Raw genomic sequence first — 23,342 nt, forward strand, 5'->3', positions numbered from 1 at the left:
GTTCTTGCCTTCTCTTTTTATTTCATTGAGTTGATCTTCGACCTCTGATATCCTTTCTTCTGCTTGGTCAATTCGGCTATTGAAGCTTGTGCATGCTTCACGAAGTTCTCGTGTTGCATTTTTCAGCTCCATCAATTCACTTATACTCCTCTCTATGCTGTCCATTCTCGTCAGCAGTTCGTCCAATCTTTTTTCAAGTTCCTATGTTCTTTGTGTTCGGTTAGAACATGTCCTTTTAGCTCACTGTAGTTTCTTACTACCCACCTTCTGAAGTCTGATTCTGTCATTTCATCATCCTCCTTCTCCATCCGGTCTGGTTCCCTTGCTGGTGAGGAGTTGTGATCCCTTTTAGGAGGAGAGGTGTTCTGGTTTCGGGAGTTTTCATCCTTTTTGCGCTGGTTTCTTCCCATTTTTGTGGGTTTATCCACCTGTTGTCTGTCTCTGTCCCAGGGAGTTGGAGCTTTATGAGTTTCCGTTGCACTACTGCCTTTTTTGATTTTTCTTTCAGGTCTGACCCACCCAGCTAGCAGTTCGCCTAGCCACTGCCTGCCCGCAGGGGCTTTGCTGAGCTGCTGTGGGCTCCGCCCAGCTGCCCTGAGCTCTTCCCTGTAGTCCTTTTTATATGGGTGTAGTTAGAACTGTCTCGGCAATGGTGGCCCCGCCTCTGTTATGGCGGACTCTCTCTGTTGTGGCAGGTTGCCTCGGCAACGGCAGCCTGCCTCCGTAGAGGTGGAGAGTCTCAGTAATGGCGGAAGCCCCTCCCCCACCGAGCCGGACAATCGGGGTTCAGCTATGCTTAGTTTGAAGGACTCAACCCAGAGGGTTTCCAATTACTGTTTTTGTTTTCATTGTTCTTGGGGGTGGAGGGGTGGGACCAACCGAGCCTGATCACCTGGCTCCCTGACTCAGAGTCTTTTCTTTTAAGTTGAAGGACCCCGCGTTCCAATCGCTTGTTGAAAAGGTGCCGGGATCTCCCGTGCTGCGACTCACGGAGTCGGCTCGAACTGCGGCGCCGGCTCCTGGCGGATTTTTTGCCTAGGAATCTCCTGGCCTGACTCGCTATTTCAGATGAATGGGCAATTCTGCCATCTCAGGGCTCTGCTCGCCAGCTAAGAGGGCTCCCCGACCAGTGGCTTTTGTACGGAGAACCGCAGCAACAGGGAGTGGTCACAGCAGCCGAATCAGCCCCGCGGGGGCCAAAACAGCCACACCGGCTGGGACTGCGACGCTGGCGACCCCTCTGCCTGGGTATCTCCTGGTCTGTGGGCAATAAGAGTTCGTCTGGAAATGCGGCGTCCACTCACCCTCTGCACTTTCACTGGGAGCTGAAGTCCTGAGCTGTTCTTAGGCGGCCATCTTCCCAGCATTCCTCTCTGACCTTTAAATTTATGTGGCTTAAAATCCATTTTCAACACATAAACATTTGTATATTTTGCCAGGTGAACAAAATACTACTTAGATGTATAATTTAAATTTAGTGTAAAATGAGATTCTTTTAAAGAACAAATTATATATGTATTTCCAAAAATGCTTTAAAATGTTTAAACTCTACATAGGCATATTGTGGTGTACTATATATAAAAGGCTTCTGGGAACTATTTAAGAAAATAAAGGTAGAGTCACTGATTATGTATTTGTACTGTATCTTTGGGAAAACAATTTCAGCATAATATACACTTGTAAAAAGTGAATTAGTAAAACTTTATTCTGGCAGGGCACAGGGGCTCACACCTATAATGACAGCACTTTGAGAGGCTGAAATAGAAGGATTGCTTAAGCCGAGGACTGCAAACAAAAACAAAAAAAAAACTTTATTTTTCCAAGTTAATAAAGTGCAGCTTGCTTACTTGTTGACAAGCTGCTGAATGTAGAATGAACAGCAATAGAGTCTACTGGGTTTTAAGATCCAGCTACTATGAAAAACTATTAATGAAGGAACTAGAAATGGAAAAGAAAAAAATTGACTCATAGACTTTATTCATTTCCTTCTAAAATATCCCTAGCTCTTATTAAGTGTCTCCCTTAAGGCTTCCATACCCACTGACAATATTTCTCTATTATCTATAAATGACACTAAGAATATTCTAGATGTTATATCTCTTACAGTAACTACATGGAATGGACAGCTTAAGTTAGGAAATTACATTGCCTTTTGACCACAGCAGCAATCTCACCTCTGTGTGCTTTGAGGAACCTAGGGTAGCACCTCCTCTTTTTGCACAACTTAAACATATGTTTCAGGCCTCATGTCAAATGCTAGATACAGTTTGTCAATGTATTGGTCACACTTTGTAACATCAGTAAAAGTCTAAATAAAATCAACCAGAAGATAATGGGCTGCACCAAATGTTAATGAACACAGGTTTATTTGGAAAGATTGTTCCAAGATTCAGAGCTAGCCAACAGTAACCCTAGGAACCCAGTTTATTGTTGATGAGAGATTCTCACCTTATGCCTCAACAGCTAGAGGACCTAAAGTCTATGATGTCTCCAGAAGACGGGAAAAGCATGAGAGGCCCAGGTTGATAAACCTATCTGTAAGAGGCTAGAGAGAAAGAACCAACATAAAAAAGCAATAACAACTGCCTCGCATATGAGTTCTTGATTTGGAAACCTGCACTGATGGTTCTTGTTCTCCAGTGTAATACCTCCTATTCCTGTTCTCTTGGCTGTGTTGAAAAGCATACATAGAGAGCTGTGCTCTTCATTTTTAAGATGATTTACTGATAAGGATGACAAGCCAGTGGCACTGGGAAAAACAGATCCTAAGAGACTTTTTCATATTGAACACACAAAGTCAGTTATTTAAGATTTTGCTTCTTGGACTCTTGATAAGCCCAAATCTTGTTCTAAAAAGAGCAGACTTTTTTGCTTTGTTTTGTTTTGTTTTTAAGATAGTGTCTCACTCTGTCTCCCATGTTGGAGTGCAGTGGCACGACATGGCTCACTGCAGCCTCAACCTCCCAGGCTTAGGTGATCCTCCCACACCTCAGCCTTCTGAATAACTAGCTGAGACTACAGGCATGCACCACCACACCTGGCTAAATTTTTAAATTTTTTGTCAAGATAGAATTTTGCCATGTTGCCCAGGCTGATCTCAAACTCCTGGGCTCAAATGATCTGCATGCCTCAGCCTCCGTGAGTACTTGGATTACAGGCACGAGCTACAGTGCCTGACCTGTTTTTTGTTTTGTTTTTGAGAGAAGGTTTTATTTTGTTGCCCAGGCTAGAGTACAGTAGACTCAGTCACAGCTCACTGCAGCCTCAACCTCCCAGCTCAAGCAGTCCTCCCACCTCAGCCTGTCAAGTAGCTGGGATTGCAGGTGCATACCACCACGCCCAGCTGATTTTTTTTTTTTTTTTAATTAGTAGACATGAGTCCCTCCCTATGTTGCCTGTGTTGCCCAGGCTGGTTTCCTGGGCTCAAGTGATTCTCCCATCTCAGCCTCCCAAAGTGCTCAGATTAGAGGTGAGACATGAGCCACCCCACCTGGCCTTTTATTTATTTATTTATTTATTTTAATACTTGCAAGCCATATTTATCTGCTATAGTGTTTAGCAACCACACTCTGGGGCCTGAGGCTGTGTTTCAGTGAATGAAATATAAAAACATATTTTATTTACTTGCTGACACCGTATGGTATTTATATCTATTAATAGCATATTATTATTGGTGGGGTTTTTTTGTTTTGTTTTGTTTTTTTAAAAAAAACTTTAGCCGGGCGCGGTGGCTCAAGCCTGTAATCCCAGCACTTTGGGAGGCTGAGGCGGGTAGATCACGAGGTCAAGAGATCGAGACCATCCTTGGTCAATATGGTGAAACCCCGTCTCTACTAAAAATAGAAAAGAAAAATTAGCTGGGCATGGTGGCGTGTGCCTGTAATCCCAGCTACTCAGGAGGCTGAGGCAGGAGAATTGCCTAAGCCCAGGAGGCGGAGGTTGCAGTGAGCCGAGATCGCACCATTGCACTCCAGCCTGGGTAACAAGAGCGAAACTCCGTCTCAAAAAAAAAAAAAACTTTATTGGAATAATATCCCTAAAATGCAGAGAACTTTTATAAAAATAGAGGGTGAGGCTGGGTGTGGTGGCTTACACCTGTAATCCCAGCACTCTGGGAGGCTGAGATGGGCAGATCACCTGCAGTCAGGAGTTCAAGACCAGCCTGGCCAACATGGTGAAACCTGTCTCTACTAAAAATACAAAAACTAGCCAGGTATGGTGATGCACACCTGTAATCCCAGCTACTTGGGAGGCTGAGGCAGAAGAATCGCTTGAATTTGGGGGTCGGAGGTTGCAGTGAGCCAAGATCACACCACTGTAGAGACTCTGTCTCAAAAATAATAATAATAGAGGTAAAAGAAAGGCCAAACATCCTATAGAAAATAAGCAAAAGATAAAAATTAACAATTCACAGGAAGATTTGTTCTTTATACATATAAAAAATGTTTAGCTTCACTTAAGAGAAATACAGATTAAAATTATACTGAAATATTTCTAAACCATCAGACTGGCAAAAATTCAAAATCTGGACAGTATACTATATTGGTGAAGTTGTGGGAAAACGGGCACTCTTATATTACTAATAGAAATACAGCCGGGCATCCCAGCCTGTATTTCAGTTGCTCATGCCTGTAATCCCAGCACTTTGGGAGGCCAAGGCGGGTGGATCATGAGGTCAAGAGACTGAGACCATCCTGGCCAACACAGTGAAACCCAGTCTCTACTAAAATTAAAAAAAAAAAAAATAGCTGGATGTGGTGGCACACACCTGTAGTCCCAGCTACTCAGGAGGCTGAAGCAGGAGAATTGCCTGAGCCCTGGAGGCAGAGGTTACAGTGAGCTGAGATTGTGTCACTGCACTCCAGCCTGGTGCCTTGGTGACAGAGCAAGACTGTGTCTCAAAAAAAAAAAATAAAAATAAAAAAAAAAAGAAAGAAATACAAAATGCTTCAACCTCTATGAAGGAGAATCACTAATAAAACTATATATACATATAGTTACTCATTAATCTAGCAGTTCTACTTCTAAAATTTATCCTGAAGCTATGCCCCTAACAACGTAAAAATACATATGTAAAGGTTATTCATTGCAGCATTGTTTATATTTTCAAAACATTGGAGACCATGTAAATGTTCACACATAGGAGATAGATTAAATAAACTACAGTGTATCTACACTTGGAGGTACTATGTAGCTGTAAAATAACTAAATAAATAAAAATAAAGAAAACCTCTACCAATTGATGTAGAATGATTTCCAGGAGATTTTGGGTTTTTTTTGTGATGGAGTCTCGTTCTGTCACCCAGGCTGGAGTGCAATGGCGCTATCTCAGCTTACTGCAACCTTTGCCTCCTGAGTTCAAGCAATTATTTTGCCTCAGCCTCCCAAGTAGCTGGGATTGCAGACATGCACCACCATGTCTGGCTTATTTTTGTATTTTGAGTAGACATGGGGTTTCACCATGTTGGCCAGTCTGGTCTTGAACTCCCGACAAGTGATCTACCTGCCTCGACCTCCCAAAATACTGGAATTACAGGAATGAGCCACCATGCCCAGCCTCCAGGAGATATTTTTAAGTGGAAAAAAAGCAAAGTGTAAGAGAGCATATATACTGTGTTACCTCCTTTTGTGTTTAAAAGAAAAGGAAGAAAATGTACATATAACTGCTTACTTTTACTAAAAGAACACAGGAAGGTAAACCAGAAAACGGTGAAACTAGATATTTACAAGGGATGGGGAGGAAGAACATGGTAAAGAGAGTGACACTTCTTTGAGCATTTCTTTTATAGAATTTTTACTTTTAGAAACATGTTAATGTTTTATGGTTTTGTTTTGTTTTGTTTTGTTTTGTTTTGTTTTGTTTTGTTTTTGAGATGGAGTTTCGCTCTTGTTACCCAGGCTGGAGTGCAACGGTGCGACCTTGGCTGACCGCAACCTCCGCCTCCTGGGTTCAGGCAATTATCCTGCCTCAGCTTCCTGAATAGCTGGGATTACAGGCACGTGCCACCATGCCCAGCTAATTTTTTGTATTTTTAGTAGCGATGGGGTTTCACCATGTTGACCAGTATGGTCTCGATCTCTTGACCTCGTGATCCACCTGCCTTGGCCTCCCAAAGTGCTGGGATTACATGTTTTAGGTATTTTTAAAAATATTAAACCAACAAGGACAGAATGGAAGAAATGGCAATAGGAACCCAACTTTTTTCCAATCTTATCTTAAGTAAAATGAGCTCCCTGAAGGGGGTAAAAAAGAGATCCAATCTAAGTTAACATACTGAACACAGTATTTGACTACATTGGAGAACAGAAAATCAATCCTAAACTGTTTTTAGATTTGAATTATTTTTCTTTTAAAGTTAGGGATGAAGTGACTTTGAAACTATTTTAGATGTATTACAAAAATGAGTAAATAAATAATTTGTTGATATTGTTGGAGCTAGGTTCTCACTATAGAAGAAGGAACATACAAATAATGGGATAAGGAAAGGCAAGAAAGAACCCTATGGAGATGGACTCGAATCGGAAGTACTGGTGTCAGCTCAGTTTCTGAAATAGGTCTCTGTACATATATATATATATATATACATACAGTTATGGATATGTGTGTGTGTGCGTGATTATATACACATTCATACTTCCTGGCTCTGTTTATTAATCAGGCCTAGAAGCAAAGAGCATACCTGCCACCCAGATCTTGGTCTCTAATATCATTCTATGCTAAAAGGAACCAGTTATCTTCAGATAAATGGCTGATACCAGGGCATAGCAGAGCCCAAAACATGCCAGCACATAAAGAAGTGATCAAAAATAATGTGATGTCACATCCAAGGACACAGGAGCCACTAGCCTGAAGGGCTCCCACTGGCAAAAACTAAGATATTTTAAGGACTAAATTAATTAAGGGCTGTAAGGGATTATAAACCATGGATTTAAAAAGAATTGTGGGCCGGGTGTGGTCGCTGATGCCTGTAATCCCCAGCTCGTTAGGAGGCTAAGGTGGGCGGATTACCTGAGATCAGGAGTTCAAGACCAGCCTGTCCAACATGGTGAAACCCCGTCTCTACTCAAAATACAAAAATTAGCCAGGCATGGTGGCTCATGCCGGTAGTCCCAGATGCTACTCGGGAGACTGAGGCAGGAGAGTTGCTTGAACCTGAGAGGTGGATGTTGCAGTGAGCCAAGATCATGCCATTGCACTCCAGCCTCGGTGACAGAGCACTCCGCCACATAAATAAAATATGCATTCTTACTGATAATAGATTTAAAAATAATAAATGAGATAAGAGGTAAGCTCTTGTTTATGGTAGAATGGTGAGGGCTGACTGGTAAATGTGAAAGGTATGCTGGAGTTGGAAAATCATCACAATATGAGTTGCTTCAGTTAAAAACTGTGAGTGAATACCCAGTCTTGGAGAGGGGTGGGACTTTTGATAAAGAACAGAATAATTATGTGATCTAAAATTGTCTATCCGCAAACTGCTTGTTAGATGCAAGGGAAAAAATAGGGGCTATACAGTGGAGAAGTAGAACAAAACCTTGATCAGATGATCGAAATTCCTATCACCAGTGAATAGCAGATGGATATGATGTGCCTCTAAATGTGACACATTGAGAAGGATCCAGTATAATCTATGTAGTATTCTGCCTGGGAAAGCATAGTTGGAATTAATCATGAGGAAATATTAGACAAATCCAAAATTAGAATACATCTGTTAAAAATGGGAAAATAAGTAAATAAATAATGGGATAAGCAAGTTGGATGTGGTGGCTCACACCTGTAACCCCAGCACTTTAGGAGGCTTAGGCAGGTGGATTGCTTGAGTCCGGGAGTTCAAGACCAGCCTGGGCAGCACGGCAAAACCCCATCTTCTAAGCACACACAAAAAATTAGCCAGGCGTTGCTGTGTGTGCCTGTGGTCCCAGCTACTCGGGAGACTGAGGTAGGAGACTCACCTGAGCCTAGGGAGGTCAAGGCTGCAGTGAGCCAAAAAAAAATCACACCACTGCATTCCAGCCTGGACAATCAGAATAAGACCCTGTCTCAAATAAATAAACAAAAAAAATTAAAAATGAGGTAAGCAATGACTATATTCCTCAAAAATGTCCATATCTCAGAAGTCAAGATCTGAGGAAATGTTCCAGATTTTTAAAAACTATAAAGATATAACAGTTAAATCCTTGATTCTGTTCCAGAGGAGAAAATTTCTATAAAGGACATTATTGGGTACTTGACTAAATTGAAATATGGACAGTAGATCAGGTAACAGTATTACTGCAGTTGATGTTGATTTCCACAATGTAAGAGAATATCCTTATTCTCAGAAAAGATACACTGAAGTTTTAGAAGTAAAAGACATGATAAACATAACTTGCTCTCAAATAGTTCAGGGAAAATAAACTTGTATAAAGAGAAAGAGTACATGCACATGGTGTAAAATGTTAACAATATTGTGTACCTGGGTAAAGGATATACAGGTACTTGTTGTACTATTTTTGTTCCTGCGACTTTATTCTGTATTTGGAATTCTTTTCAAATAAAGTAAACTTTAAGAAGGCTAATAATTAAAAATCTAAACTAAAATGATATTGGGAAACATCCTAAGTGAAATAAGTTAGACACAAAAAGACAAATGTTATATGATCTCACTTACATAAGTACCAAGAATAGGCAAATTTATAGACAAAAAGTAGATTAGCAGGCTGGAGGTAAAGAGGAGTAGGGAGTTATGGTTTAATGGGTACAGAGTTTCTTCTGGGGTGATGAAAAAGTTCTAAACATGCATAGAGATAATAGCTGCACATTGTGAATGTACTTAATGTCACTAAATTGTGCATTTAAAAATTGCTAAAATAGTAAATTTTATGTTATGTATATTTTCCACAATAAAAAAATATCTTGGAGATGTTTACTTGCATTATAAAAGGATTCCCTACAATTCTTTAAATATAAGCTCCCTTTATTTTAACAATTTTATACAACTTTCAAGATTCACATCAGCTACTGTTTGAAGATTTCACTTATAACTGATTATATAGTATCTATATTTCATTTTAGTTGGTTTTTAAAAATACATTGTTGAAAAACTGACATTCACTTTGGGCAAAGGTCTTAGCTTTTTTTAACAACCAGGTTCTCCACTTGTCAAAGCAAAAGACTCTTCAGAATACTTACTTCATTCATCATCTAGTTCTCTTAGAAAGAGGATGCTGGTGCTTTTGCTTCACAAAAATATTTCATAAACATAAGCTTTCTCTTTTTCTCACAATGATCATACCAGGCAGAATGAAGAAAACAGATGTTGCTTATAAGGCGTCTAATAGACATGTTTGCATTGTAAGCTGATCTGACTCTGAATTTGGCATCTGCTCCATTCACTGTGTGGACTGAGCATTTTAGCCTCACAGTTTGGCAGAAAAGTTAATATTGACTTTTGACTATTACCTGAAAACTCAGTGATAAAATACTCTTACTAAACCTCTTGAGAGAGTGATTTTCCAGTCTCAGCAAATGTCTTTAAAATACATCATTCTGTTAACCATATTAATTTTATTATTTGGTTGGGAATACTTATTTATTTCATCTAATACAGAGCATTCCCCAAATCTGACTGGGAAAAGTCTGTGTGGTCAGAATGGTAGAAGGAGGACGACATAAATCACTTACAATGTTCTCTGCAGGTCATTATACCACAGCTTCTCAATTAACCTCCAGCCCCCCTCAGGCTGCCTAGGGCCTCAGGGAAGGCCCAGAAGCCTGGCTGCAGCACAGTTTCTCATTATCATCTGCTCTTCTGAGTATCTGAATGTTGCTGCGGCAGCTCAGGTTTCCCCTAAGGGGAAGGCAGCCCAGATTCTTCTGCTCTTGACCTGTCTTATTTGCAATCATACTTTTTTCTTCACAGTTTAATTGTGGCTTAATAGACTTACCACAAACTGTACATATTTAAAGTATACAATTGTATAAATTTGGACATATGTGTACACCCATGAAATCATCACTATGGACATAGCCACTGCTCCCATGGCCTTTTGTAATCCTGCCTCCCTGTCCCTTCTCATTCCCTTTTGGATTGTTTCCAGTTTGGGGCTATTACAAATAAAGCTGATGTGAACATTCATTTACAAGTCTTTGGATATGTGCCTTCATCTACCTTGAGTAAATACCTAGAAATAGAATGGGTCATAGGATACAAGTATGTTTAGCTTTTTAAGACTGACAAATGGTTTTGCAAAGTGGTCTTATTTTACATTCCCACAATTAATGTATGAAAGTTCCAGTTGATCACACCCTTGTCAACACTTGTTATGGTCAGTCATTTCAGTTTTAGCCATTCTGTGGGTATGCAGTGGTATCTAATTTTGATTTAAATTTTTATTTCTTTAATGAATAATGATACTGAGCGTTTTTTCATGTCTTATTTGGCATATGTCTTCTTTGCTAAGATGTTAAATACTTTTACCTACTTTCGATTGAGTTGTTTCTTGTTATTGAGGTACCAAGTATTTTATTATGACAAAATTCAATTTTTCTTTTTTTTTTTGAGACGGAGTTTCGCTCTTGTTACCCAGGCTGGAGTGCAATGGCGTGACCTCGGCTCACCGCAACCTTCGTCTCCTGGGTTCAAGCAATTCTTCTGCCTCAGCCTCCTGAGTAGCTAGGACTACAGGCATGCGCCACCATGCCCAGCTAATTTTTGTATTTTTAGTAGAGACAGGGTTTCACCATGTTGACCAGGATTGTCTCGATCTCTTGACCTCATGATCCACCCGTCTCGGCCTCTCAAAGTGCTGGGATTACAGGTCAAATTATTTTTTCTTCTATAAAAGTTGTACTCTTAGCCAGGTGTGGTAGTTCATACCTGTAATCCCAGCACTTTGGGAGGCCAAGGCAGGCAGATTACTTGAGCCCAGGAGTTCAAAACCAGCCTGAGCAACTAGACCAAACCCCATCTCTAACAAAAAATGCAAGAAATAGCTAGGCATGGTGGCACACATCTTTAGTCCCAGCTACTAGGAAAGCTGAGGTGGGAGAAGAGCTTCAGCCCAGAAGATCAAGGCTGCAGTGAGCCATGAGCATGCCACTGCACTCCAGCCTGGGTGATAGTGAGACCCTGTCTCAAAAATTAATTAATTTTTAAAAAAGAAAAGTTTATACTTTTTACATCTTAATAAGTGATCTTTAGCAAACCCAAGATCACTAAGATTTTCTCCTATGTTTTCTCCTCAAGAGCTTTATAATTTTATTCCTTACATTTATGTCTATGATTCATTTCAAGTGAATTTTTGTAGATAGAGTGAGGTAAAGGTTGAAATACAGCTTTTTTTCGTACATGGTATCCATTGTTCTAATACAATTTGTTAGAGTATCCTTTCTCCATGGGATTGTTTGGGCACCTGTGTCAAAATCAATTGGCTATATAGAAGTAGGTTTATTTCTGGACTCTGTTCAGTTCCATTGGTCTTTTTGTCTATCTTTATGCTAATACCATAGTGTCTTGATTATTATCATTCTATAATAAAATTTGAAATCAGGTAGTATAAATCCCCTGGGTTTGTTCTTTTTCAAAGTTGCATTTTCACTAATCTAGGTCCTTTGAATTTCCATATAAATTTTAGAAGCAGCTTAAAAGTTTCTATAAGAAAAACCTGCTAGAATTTTTATTGGTATTCCAATGAATTAATAGAAAAATTCCTGCAGAACTGATAATATTGAATGTTCTGATCTGTGAAAACCTGATGTCTATTTAGGCTTCTTTTATATTTCTAAGCATTGTTTTGTCATTTTCAACGTGCAGGCCTTACACAACTTCTGTCAGATTTATTCTGAGGTACTTCACATACTTCAAATATACTTCAAATATATGAAGTACCTAAGAATATAGATATTCTTAATGTTAATTTTTTTATTTTTATTTTTTTGTTGTTGAGACAAGGTCCTACTCTGTTGCCTAGGTTGGGGTGCAGTGATGTGATCATAGCTCACTGCAGCCTCAACCTTCCAGGTTTAAGCAATCCTTCTACCTCAGCCTCCTGATAGGTCTACAGGCATGCACCACCATGCCTGGCTACTATTTCCATTTGGGGTAGAGACAGGATTTTGCCATGCTGCTCATGCTGGTCTCAAACTCCTGAGCTAAAGAAATTCACCTGTCTTGGCCTCTCAAAGTGCTGAGATTATAGGCGTGAGCCATGATGCCTGGCTTATTCTTAATTTCTAATTGTTCATTGATAGTATATGCAATTATATATATACATATTACTAGTATAGATAATCTATTTTTGTATTGGAAGCTTTGCTGGACTCACTATTTCTAGTAACTTTTTTCTAGATTCCATAGGATTTTCTACAAAGACTAGGATTTCTCAACTTTGGCATTATTGACATTATGGGACTTTCAACAGCATCTCTGGCCTCTACACACTAAATGCAGAAGCACCCCCACCCTAGTTGTGACAACCAAAATATCTCCAGACAATGCCATATGTGCCTCAGGGGGCAAAATCACCCATTTTTCAGAACTTCAGACATAGGCAATCATGCCATTGGCAAAAAGTGACAGCTTTACTTTTTTTCCCCCCATCTTGTTTTCTTCTGTGTGTTTTGTTTGCCTTATTGCACTGGTGAGAGTCCCCAGTATAGCAGTTAAGAGCAAAAACTCTTGCAATGTTGTTGATCATTAAGAGGAAAATATTTACTCATTTACTTTAAGAACGATACTAATAAGTTTTTCATAATCTCCCTTTATCAGGATAAGAGAAAGTTTTTGTTAGGAATGGATATTGGATTTTGTCAAATGCTTTTTCTGCATCTATTAACATGATCTTATGGCTTTTTCACTTAATCTGGTAAATTACATTGATTGATTTTGTAATGTTAAACCAACCTTGCATTTTAGAGTAAAGCACAATTTATCATGATTTATTATTAAAATATATTGTTGTATTTGACTTGCTAAAATATTCATGAGTAATACTGGTCTATAATTTTCTTTTTTTATTTTGTTGGCAGAGTAATCTAGCCTTAAGGAATGAGTTGGGAATTATTTCCTTCTTTTCAGTTTTTTGAAGAGTTTATATAGCGTTGGTGTTATTTTCTTCCTTAAATTTTTTGTAGAATTCACCAGCACCATCTGGACCTGGAATTTTCTTTATGAAAGCTTTTTTTTTTAATATTTTATTGCGTTTTAGGTTTTGGGGTACATGTGAAGAACATACAGGACTGTTGCATAGGTACATATATGGCAATGTGCTTTGCTACCTTCTTCCCCATCACCTATATCTAGCATTTCTCCACATGTTATCCCTCGCCAACTTCCCACCCCCTGCTGTCCCTCCCTTAGTTCCCCCCAACAGACCTCAGCGTGTGATGCTCCCCTCCCTGTGTTCATGTGTTCTCATTGTTCAACACCCACCTATGAGTAAGAACATGGGGTGTTTGATTTTCTGTTCTTGTGTCAATTTGCTGAGAATGATGGTTTCCAGGTTCATCTGTGTCCCTACAAAGGACATGAACTCATCGTTTTTTATGGTTGCATAGTATTCCATGGTGTATATGTGCCACATTTTCCCTGTCCAATCTATCATCAATGGGCATTTTGGTTGGTTGCAACTCTTTGCTATTGTAAACAGTGCTGCAATGAACATTCGTGTGCATGTGTCCTTATAATAGAATGATTTATAATTCTTTGAATATATACCCAGTAATAGGATTGCTGGGTCAAATGGAATTTCTATTTCTAGGTCCTTGAGGAATCGCCACAATGTCTTCCACAATGGTTGAATTAATTTACACTCCCACCAACAGTGTAAAAGTGTTCCTATTTCTCCACATCCTCTCCAGCATCTGTTGTCTCCACATTTTTTAATGATTGCCATACTAACTGGCATGAGATGGTATCTCAATGTAGTTTTGATTTGCATTTCTCTAATGACCAATGATGATGAGCATTTTTTCATATATTTGTTGGCCTCATGTATGTCTTCTTTGTAAAGTGTCTATTCATATCCTTTGCCCACTTTTGAATGGGCCTGTTTGTTTTTTCTTGTAAATCTGTTTTAGTTCTTTGTAGATTCTGGACAATAGCCCTTTGTCAGATAAGTAGATTGCAAAAATTGTTTCCCATTCTGTTGGTTTCCAATTCACTCTAATGACTTTCTTTTGCTGTACAGAATCTCTGGAGTTTGATTAGGTCCCATTTGTCTATTTCGGCATTTGTTGCCAATGTTTTTGGTGTTACGGTCCTGAAGTCCTTGCCTATGCCTATGTCCTGAATGGTTTTGCCTAGACTTTCTTCTAGGGTTTTTATGATGTTAGGTCTTATATTTAACTCTTTAATCCATCTGGAGTTAATTTTAGTGTAAGGTGTCAGGAAGGGGTCCAGTTTCTGCTTTCTACACATGGCTAGTGAGTTTTCCCAACACCATTTATTAAACAGGGACTCCTTTCCCCATTGCTTGTTTTCATCTGGTTTGTCAAAGATCAGATGGCTGTAGATGTGTGGCATTGTCTCTGAGGTTTCTGTTCTGTTCCATTAGTCTATATCTCTGTTTTGGTAATAGTAGCAAACAGAGATACTGTTTTGATTACTGTAGTCTTGTAGTATAGTTTGAAGTCAGGTAATGTGATGCCTCCAGCTTTGATCTTTTTGCTTAGAATTGACTTGGCTATGTAGGCTCTCTTTTGGTTCCATATGAAGTTTAAGGGTTTTTTTTTCCAATTCTGTGAAGAAGGTCATTGGTAGCTTGATGAGGATAGCATTGAATCTATAAATTACTTTGGGTAGTATGGCCATTTTCACGATATTGATTCTTCCTAACCATGAGCATGGAATGCTTCTCCATCTGTTTCTGTCCTCTCTTATTTCATTGAGCAGTGGTTTGTAGTTCTCCTTGAAGAGGTCCTTTACATCCTTTGTTAGTTGTATTCCTAGGAATTTTATTCTCTTTGTAGCAATTGTGAATAGCAGTTCATTCTTGATTTGGCTTTCTTTAAGTCTGTTATTGGTGTATAGGAATGCTTGTGATTTTTGCATATTGATTTTGTATTCTGAGACTTTGCTGAATTTGCTTATCAGTTTCAGGAGATTTTGGGCTGAGACAATGGGGTCCACTAAATATGCAATCATGTCATCTGCAAATAGAGAAAATTAGACTTCCTCTTTTCCTAATTGAATACACCTTATTTCTTTTTCTTGCCTGATTGCTCTGGCTAGAACTTCCAGTACTATATTGAATAAGAGTGGTGAGAGAGGGCATCCTTGTCTAGTGCCTGATGTCAAAGGGAATGCTTCCACATTTTGCCCATTCAGTGTATTGGCTGTGGGTTTGTCGTAAATAGCTTTTAATTTTTTGAGATATGTTCCATCAATACCTAGCTTATTGAGAGTTTTTAGCATAAAGTGCTGTTGAATTTTGTCAGAAGCCTTCTCTGCATCTATTGAGATAATCATGTGGTTTTTGTCATTGGTTCTGTTTATGTGGTGGATTACGTTTATAGATTTGCATATGTTGAACCAGCCTTGCATCCCCGGGATGAAGCTTACTTGATCGTGATGGATAAGCTTTTTGATGTGCTTTTGCAATCGGTTTGCCAGTATTTTACTGAAGATTTTTTAATCTATGTTCATCATGGATATTGGCCTGAAGTTTTCTTGAGTTTTTTTTGTAATAATCTCTGATGGTGGTTTATATTTCTGTGGAATCTGTGGTGATATCCCCGTTATCATTTTTTATTCATCTATTTGATTCTTCTCTCTTTTTTTATTAATTTGGCTAGTGTTCAGTCTATTTTGTTGCTCTTTTCGAAAAACCAGCTCCTGGATTGATTGATTTTTTTGAAGGGTTTTTTGTGTGTCTATCTCCTTCAGTTCTGCTGATCTTAGTTATTTCCTGTCTTCTGCTATGTTTTGAGTTTTTTTACCTTGCCCCTCTAGCTCTTTCTATTTTGATCATAGGGTGTCAATTTTAGATCTTCCCTTGCTTCTCATGTGGGCATTTATTGCTATATATTTTCCTCTAGACACTGTTTTAAATGTGTCCCAGAGAGTCTGGTATGTTGTGTCTTCATTCTCTTTGGTTTCGAAGAAAATCTTTATTTCTGCCTTCATTTCATTGTTTATCCAGTCAACATCAAGAGCCAGTTGTTCAGTTTTCATGAAATAAACTGCTTTCATTTCATTGTGTATCCAGTCAATACTTAAGAGCCAGTTGTTCAGTTTCCATGAAGCTGTGTGGTTCTGAGTTAGTTTCTGAATTCTGAGTTCTACCTTGATTGCACTGTGGTCTGTGAGACTGTTATGATTTTTTTTATGCATTTGCTGAGGAGTGATTTACTTTCAGTTATGTGGCCAATTTTAGAGTAGGTGTGATGTGATACTCATAAAACCTTTTTTCAAAGTTCTTAGTTTCTTTGCATTGGGTTAGAACATGTTATTTTAGCTCAGAGAAGTTTGTTATTTCCCACCTTCTGAAGCCTATTTCTGTCAATTCATCAGACTCATTTTCCATCCATTCTTGTTCCCTTACTGGTGAGGAGTTGTGATCCCTTGGATGAGGAGAGGCGTTCTGGTTTGGGGTGTTATTATCCTTTTTACGCTGGTTTCTTCCCATCTTTGTGGATTTATCTCCCTGTGGTCTTTGTAGCCGGTGGCTTTCCGTTGGGGTCTCTGACTGGATGACCTGTCTGTTGATGTTGAAGTTACTTCTTTCTGTTTCTTAATTTTCCTTCTAACAGACCCCTCTGCTGTAGGACTGCTGGAGGTCCACTCCAGACCCTGGTTGCCTGGGGATCATCTGCGTGGCTATAGAACAGTAAAGGTTTCTGGCAGTTTATTCTTCTGCCATCTTCGTCCCAAAAGGATATCTGTCAGAGGGTAGACTGAGCTCTCCTTTATAAGGTGAATCTTAAAATATACAGGGGTCAGGGAGCTCTTTGAGGAGACAGTCTGTCCTTTATAGGAGCTCAAGTGCTGAGCTGTGAGCTACGCTCTTCTGGTCAGAGCTGCTGGGCAGGTACATTTAAGTCTGGTGCAGCGGAACTCATAACCACCTTTTTTCCCCCAGATACTCTGTCCTGGGAAGGTGGGGCTTTATTTATAAGTTTCTGTCATGCTGCTGCCTTTTTTCAGAGATGCCCTGCCTAGCAAGGAGGTAGCCTAGTCACAGTCTGCCAGCAGAGGTGTTGTTGAACTGCCATGGGCTCTGCCCAGCTGCTGTGTGAACCTCCTTGCAGTTTTGTTTATCAGGGTACAGTTAGAACTGCTTTGGTAATGGCAATCTGCCTCTGTGATGGTGGACTACCTCGGTAGTGGTGGATTGCATCGGTAATGGCGGATGCCCTTCCCCCACAGAAGTGGACCATCCAGGGTTCAGCTGTGCTTGCTGTGAAACTCTCAATCTGGAGCGTTTCAGATTGGTGGTCTCTGTGGGGGTGGGACTGGCCGAGCTAAATCACCTAGCTCCCTGTTTCAGTCCCCCTTTTTTTTTAATTGCACGGGCAACTGTCTTCCATGCATTCCAGTTGCCAGTTGAAAAGGGGCCCGGATTTGTGTTTTTGTGTGGAGACCCACTGCACTGGCTAAAACAGCCATGTTGGGGTCTCCTGGCGCTTTTCCACCTGAGAATCTCCTGGCCTGGCTCCCCATTTCAGTACCCTTTTTTTCAGTTGCACGGGCAACTCTGTCTCCCAGGCATTCCAGTCACCAGTTGAATAGGCACCTGGATTTGTGTGATTTTTTTGTGTGGAGACCCGCTGCACTGGCTGGGGCTCATGGCGCTTTTCCGCTCAGGTATCTCCTGGTCTGTCTCCTGGTTTCAGTCCCCTTTTTTTCAGTTCAACGGGCAATTCTGTCTCCCAGGCGTTCAAGTCACCAGTTGAAAAGGCACCCAGATTTGTATGAGTTTTTATGCGGAGATCCACTGCGCTGGTTGAAACAGCCGTGCTGGGGGCTCGTGGCTCCTTTCCGCCTGGGAATCTCCTGATCTGTGGGCAGTAAAAATTCGTTTGGAAATACGGTTATCACTCACCCTCTGTATTTTTGCCGGGAACTGCAATCCCAAGCTGTTCCTTTTTGGCCATCTTGGATCCCGTCTCATCAAAAGCTTTTTAACTGCAAAGGCAATATACTTGATAGATACAGTGCTATTCAAGTTATGTTTCTTCCTGAATGAGCCTTGATCATTTGTGTCTCTCAAAGAATTTGTCCTATTCATCTAACCTGTCAAATCTATTAGCTTAAGTTGTTAACAATGTTTCCTAATTATCCTTTTAATATGTATGGATTCTATATAGTGGTATCACTTCTGTCATTCCTGATAATAATAATTTATGTCTTCTCTCTCTCTCTTTCTCTCTCTCTCTCTCTCTCTCTCCCTCCCTCCCTTCCTTTTTAGTAGCCTAAAGATTTGTTAATTTTGACCTACTTGTACTCCCAATTTCATCTTCTCAACCCAGGCTAAGGATCTATGTAGTTGTCTGACCTCGTATTGTGGCCTGGTAACTCTCTCCAGACAGTGAGCTAGAGAAATTTTATGTTTTGCCTCATTTGTTACTTCTCTTTCATGAATCCTTTATGGCTGATGTGCAATTTTTGAAAAACTTTGTTTCATATATTTTGTCTTTGTCGTAGCTGTTTCTGGAGGAAGTGTAAATCTGGTTCGCTTTGATTCTGTCTTGGTCAGGAGTAGAAGTCCTCAACACTATTTTCTTTTTAACTTATAATTTATTTTCGTGCAAACCTGGTTCATCATGCTGTACTACAGAGATTATTTCACTGTTTCTTCTGGGAACGAAAGGGAGATGTAAAGTCCTTCATAATTTTCATTTCTCAGAGTTTTTATTTGGAGAGACATCCAGTAAGAGAATTTTGTCTAAATAGCAATATATTAGGGATGACAATCCAGAGACTCCAGAGGGAAAAGGAAAGAGATAACAAATCATTTCTTAGGTGCAAAGATACAGGGTGCAGTCATTCTTAAAACCTTTCATCTCCAAGAAAGGAAAACTTGATTGGTTAGTCTTAAGGAAGACCAGATTGGCAGGGTACAATGGCTCATGCCTGTAATCCCAGCACTTTGGAAGTCCAAGGCAGGTAGATCACCTGAGGTCAGGAGTTTGAGGCCAGCCTGGCCAACATGGTGAAACCCTGTCTCTACTAAAAATACAAAAATTAACCAGGCATGGTGGCATGTGCCTATAATCCCAGCTACTCAGGAGGCTGAGGCAGAAGAATCACTTGAACCAGGGAGGCAGAGGTTGCAGTGAGGCAAGATCACACCATTGCACTCCATCCAGCCTGGGCAACAGGAGTGAAACTCCATCTCAAAAAAGAAAGACCACATTGACTTCATGGCAAGTTGTGTTTCAACTTAAGCTCTTTAGAAGAAATATTAGGGTGAGGTCATGATGTTTGGGAAAAGACCTCCCTAAACGTAACGCTCAAGACTTTCTCTAGCCAGGCGCGGTGGCTCAAGCCTGTAATCCCAGCACTTTGGGAGGCTGAGGCGGGTGGATCACGAGGTCGAGAGATCGAGACCATCCTGGTCAACATGGTGAAACCCTGTCTCTACTAAAGATAAAAAAAATTAGCTGGGCATGGTGGCACGTGCCTGTAATCTCAGCTACTCAGGAGGCTGAGGCAGGAGAATTGCTTGAGCCCAGGAGGTGGAGGTTGCGGTGAGCCGAGATCGCGCCATTGCACTCCAGCCTGGGTAACAAGAGCGAAACTCCTTCTCAAAAAAAAAAAAAAAAAAAAAAAAAAAAAAAAAAAAAATGAAAAAAAAAAAAAAAGACTTTCTCTTACTGTCATAGCTGAAGAATGAGATAGGTGCTTAGATCATATATTGATCTGATCCAATATAACATTTCCGCTGCTGTTACACAATACTCATGTTCTTTTTTGCCTGTGTTCTAGGTTTTCTGTCTCAACTCGTCTATGACAAGCCTCTGACTGAATGTATTCGTGCTGGCCACTATGCAGCAAGTGTCATAATTAGACGGACTGGCTGCACCTTTCCTGAGAAGCCAGACTTCCACTGATGGAAGAGCTGAAAATGCAAGCCCAGGAGTGCAGACACTGCCCTGATTGCTTCCTGAGAATTCCCATATTAATAAAGAAGAAAATTATCTGCCATCTTTTCCTACTATAATAATGCTGAATCTTAATTTAGAGGGTACAATGGTACGGTAATGCTTGTAGAATCTTTATTATCTCAACAACCTAAAAAATGATGTTTATTTCAATAGTTTGATAGTGCCACTTAAATGTCAATTAAACAAGAATATAACATTTGAAATTTTATTTCATTTTCAATTACTTCTTAAATTTGTGTGTATTTAGTACACTGATTCTTTTTTTTACATTTCTGCTTTGAATGCAGATGCAATTTAATATAATAGATTTTTTAATGAATTAATCTTAACATAGTAATCTTTAGCTTTTTATACAAATATATTTAATTTAGGAGTATATCTGTATCTACACACACACATACATATATATACTACATATATACCTGATAGTCAAATAAGGTACAGAAATTTTATCTTGTCAAATTATGCCTAATAATCTCTTTAATGTGCATTCAATCATGTAATAAACTTTGGATAATTAATGTGCCAAATTTAAGTTGTATTACAATATTTAAATCATAGTCCTATGGAACTCTGTAATTTGATGCAAACAAAAACTTGTCATATAGGAATTTTTTTCTGTCTTTTTCCCTGTGTACAACAAACTAAGGAAAAAAGATCATTATTTAATACTGGGCCCTGAATGATATCCAATTTGTTAATGGAATTATGAAAAATAGCAACAAAATACACCAAATAACTTAGTACTGGAAACCAATAAATCATTTTTTTAAGGAAAACAAAATGGTATAATAATAGGACTTATAGAGTCAGACTTAGTTACCTTTATATGACCTTCGGCAAATCTTCGAACCTCAGTTTCCTTTTTGTAAAATGAGATAATAACCCTTATATACAAGGTCATTGAGATGATTTGAGAAAGATTACCCAGTATAAGATATTGGGTACGATGCCTTGTAAATGCTTAATAAGTAGCTGCTATTAGTATTACTGATTTTTTTTATAAGAAAAAAAGATGCCAGGCACAGTGGCTCACGCCTATAATCCCAGCACTTTGGGAGGCCGAGGCGGGTGGATCACGAGGTCAAGAGATTGAGACCATCCTGGTCAACAAGGTGAAACCCCATCTCTATTAAAAATACAAAAATTAGCTGGGCATGGTGGGGCACGCCTGTAGTCCTAGCTGCTTGGGAGGCCGAGGCAGGAGAATTGCTTGAACTCAGGAGGCGGAGGTTGCAGTGAGCCGAGATCACGCCATTGCACTCCAGCCTGGGTAACAAGAGCGAAACTCCGTCTCAAAAAAAAAAAAAAGAAAAAAAGATAAGGTTTGTAAAACTGAGTTCAAATCATAGGAAAGGATTTGGCCAGGTGCCGTGGCTCACTACTGTAATCCCAACACTTTGGGAGGCCAAGGTGGGAGGATCACTTGAGCCCAGGAGTTCAAGACAAGCCTGGGTAACAAAGTGAGGTCCCACCTGTACCAAAAAAAAAATAAAAATTAAAAATTAGCCAGCCACAGGCTGGGCACAGTGACTCACACCTGTAATTCCAGCACTTTGAGATGAAGCAGTTGGATCATTTGAGGTCAAGAGTTCAAAACCAGCCTGGCCAACATGGTGAAACTCCATCTCTATTAAAAATACAAAAATTGGCCAGGCATGGTGGCTCACGCCCATAAACCCAGCACTTTGGGAGGCCAGAGCGGGTGGATCACCTGAGGTCAGGAGTTCGAGACCAACCTGATCAACATGGTGAAACCCCATCTCTACTAGAAATACAAAAATTAGCCCAGTGTGGTGGCACATGCCTGTAATCCCAGCTACTCACTCAGGAGGCTGAGGCAGGAGAATCACCTGAACCCAGGAGGCAGAGGTTGCAGTCAGCTGAGATCGCACCATTGCACTCCAGCCTGGGCAACAAGAGTGAAACTCCGTCTCGGGAAAAAATACAAAATTTAGCCAGGCATGGTGGCATGGTGGTGGTTGCCTGTAATCCCATCCTCTTGGGAGGCTGACACAGGAGACTTGCTTGAACCCAGGAGGCGGAGGTTGCAGTGAGCCAAGATCACACCACTGCATGCCAGCCTGGGAGACAGAGCAAGACTCCATCTCAACAACAACAACAACAACAAATTAGCTGTGGTGGTTTATACCTGTAGGCTCAGCTACATAGGAGGCTGAGTTGGGAGGATTGCTTGAGCCCAGGACTCTGAGGCTACAGTGAGCCATGATCACACCACTGTATGCCAGCCTGGGCAACAGAGCAAGACCCTGCCTCAAATAAATAAATAAAGTAAAAAACTTGTAATTCAAACCATAGAAAGTTGAGGACTATCTGTAGTGCAATTAATTTAAATATAAAGTAGTTTGATATTTTACAGTGGTGCCAAAGCAATCCATTGGGAAAAGGAAAATTTTCTCAATAGATAATGCTATAAAAACTTGATACTCATAAGGAAAAAAAGTGAATCTTTGACCCTGACCTCACACCATACAAAAAATTAGAGATAAATCATGGTCACAACATAAAAGCTAAAACTATTAGGCTTATAGAAGAAAATGAGAATATTTTCCCAGCTCGAGGTAAGCAAAAGTTCTTGGAAAGAACCATGAGAGCACTAACCATAAAACAAAAATATTGATAAATTGATTTCAAAAAAATTAGAACTTTATGTTCATCTAAAGACATCATTACAATCCCCCATAGGCCAGGATACTATAATTACAACACATATATCTGAACTCATATCCAGAATATATCTTAATACTTTCACAATTCAAAAATACAGATACTTTACAAAAGAAGATATATGAATTACTAATAAGCATGATTGATAAATCATGAATGATATATCAATTTGAATGATAAAGAATTCAACATTGTTATCATGGGAGAAATAAATTTTAAGACCTCATTGAGATACTACTACACTAGAATGACTGAAATTTAAATGACAACACCAAATGTTAGAGAAGACATGTAGCAACATTACTGATGGACTGAACAACCACTGAACATTGCTGATGTAAAACTGAACAATCACTTTGGGAAAAGACCCTTAAGTTTCTTATAAAAAAGTAAATATACACCTATTCTTTCACCTAGCTGTTTCACTTCTTGGTATTTACCCAACAGAAGTTAAAGTATAACTTTGGTGGATACACCAAAAGACTTGTAGCACTTTTATTCATCATTGCCAAAACCTGGAAAGAGATAGTTATCCATCAGCAGGAGAGTGGATAAACTGATATAT

General features: G+C 39.7%; 1 protein-coding gene across 7 annotated transcripts in view; it reads left to right on the forward strand.

The window, feature by feature from the left end:
• Positions 1–20,297, forward strand: part of ADK (adenosine kinase) — a 582,906-nt gene extending 562,609 nt beyond the window's left edge. For all 7 annotated transcript variants that reach the window (XM_074382424.1, XM_003939783.4, XM_074382425.1 and 4 more), the window contains one exon: positions 19,911–20,297. In XM_074382424.1, coding sequence (XP_074238525.1) covers positions 19,911–20,035 — 125 coding nt within the window. In that variant the 3' untranslated portion in view covers positions 20,036–20,297. The remainder of the gene's footprint in view (positions 1–19,910) is intronic.
• The last annotated feature ends 3,045 nt before the right edge of the window (positions 20,298–23,342 follow it).

This window comes from Saimiri boliviensis, chromosome 12 (genome assembly GCF_048565385.1).
Source record: "Saimiri boliviensis isolate mSaiBol1 chromosome 12, mSaiBol1.pri, whole genome shotgun sequence".
Taxonomy (NCBI): Eukaryota; Metazoa; Chordata; class Mammalia; order Primates; family Cebidae; genus Saimiri; species Saimiri boliviensis.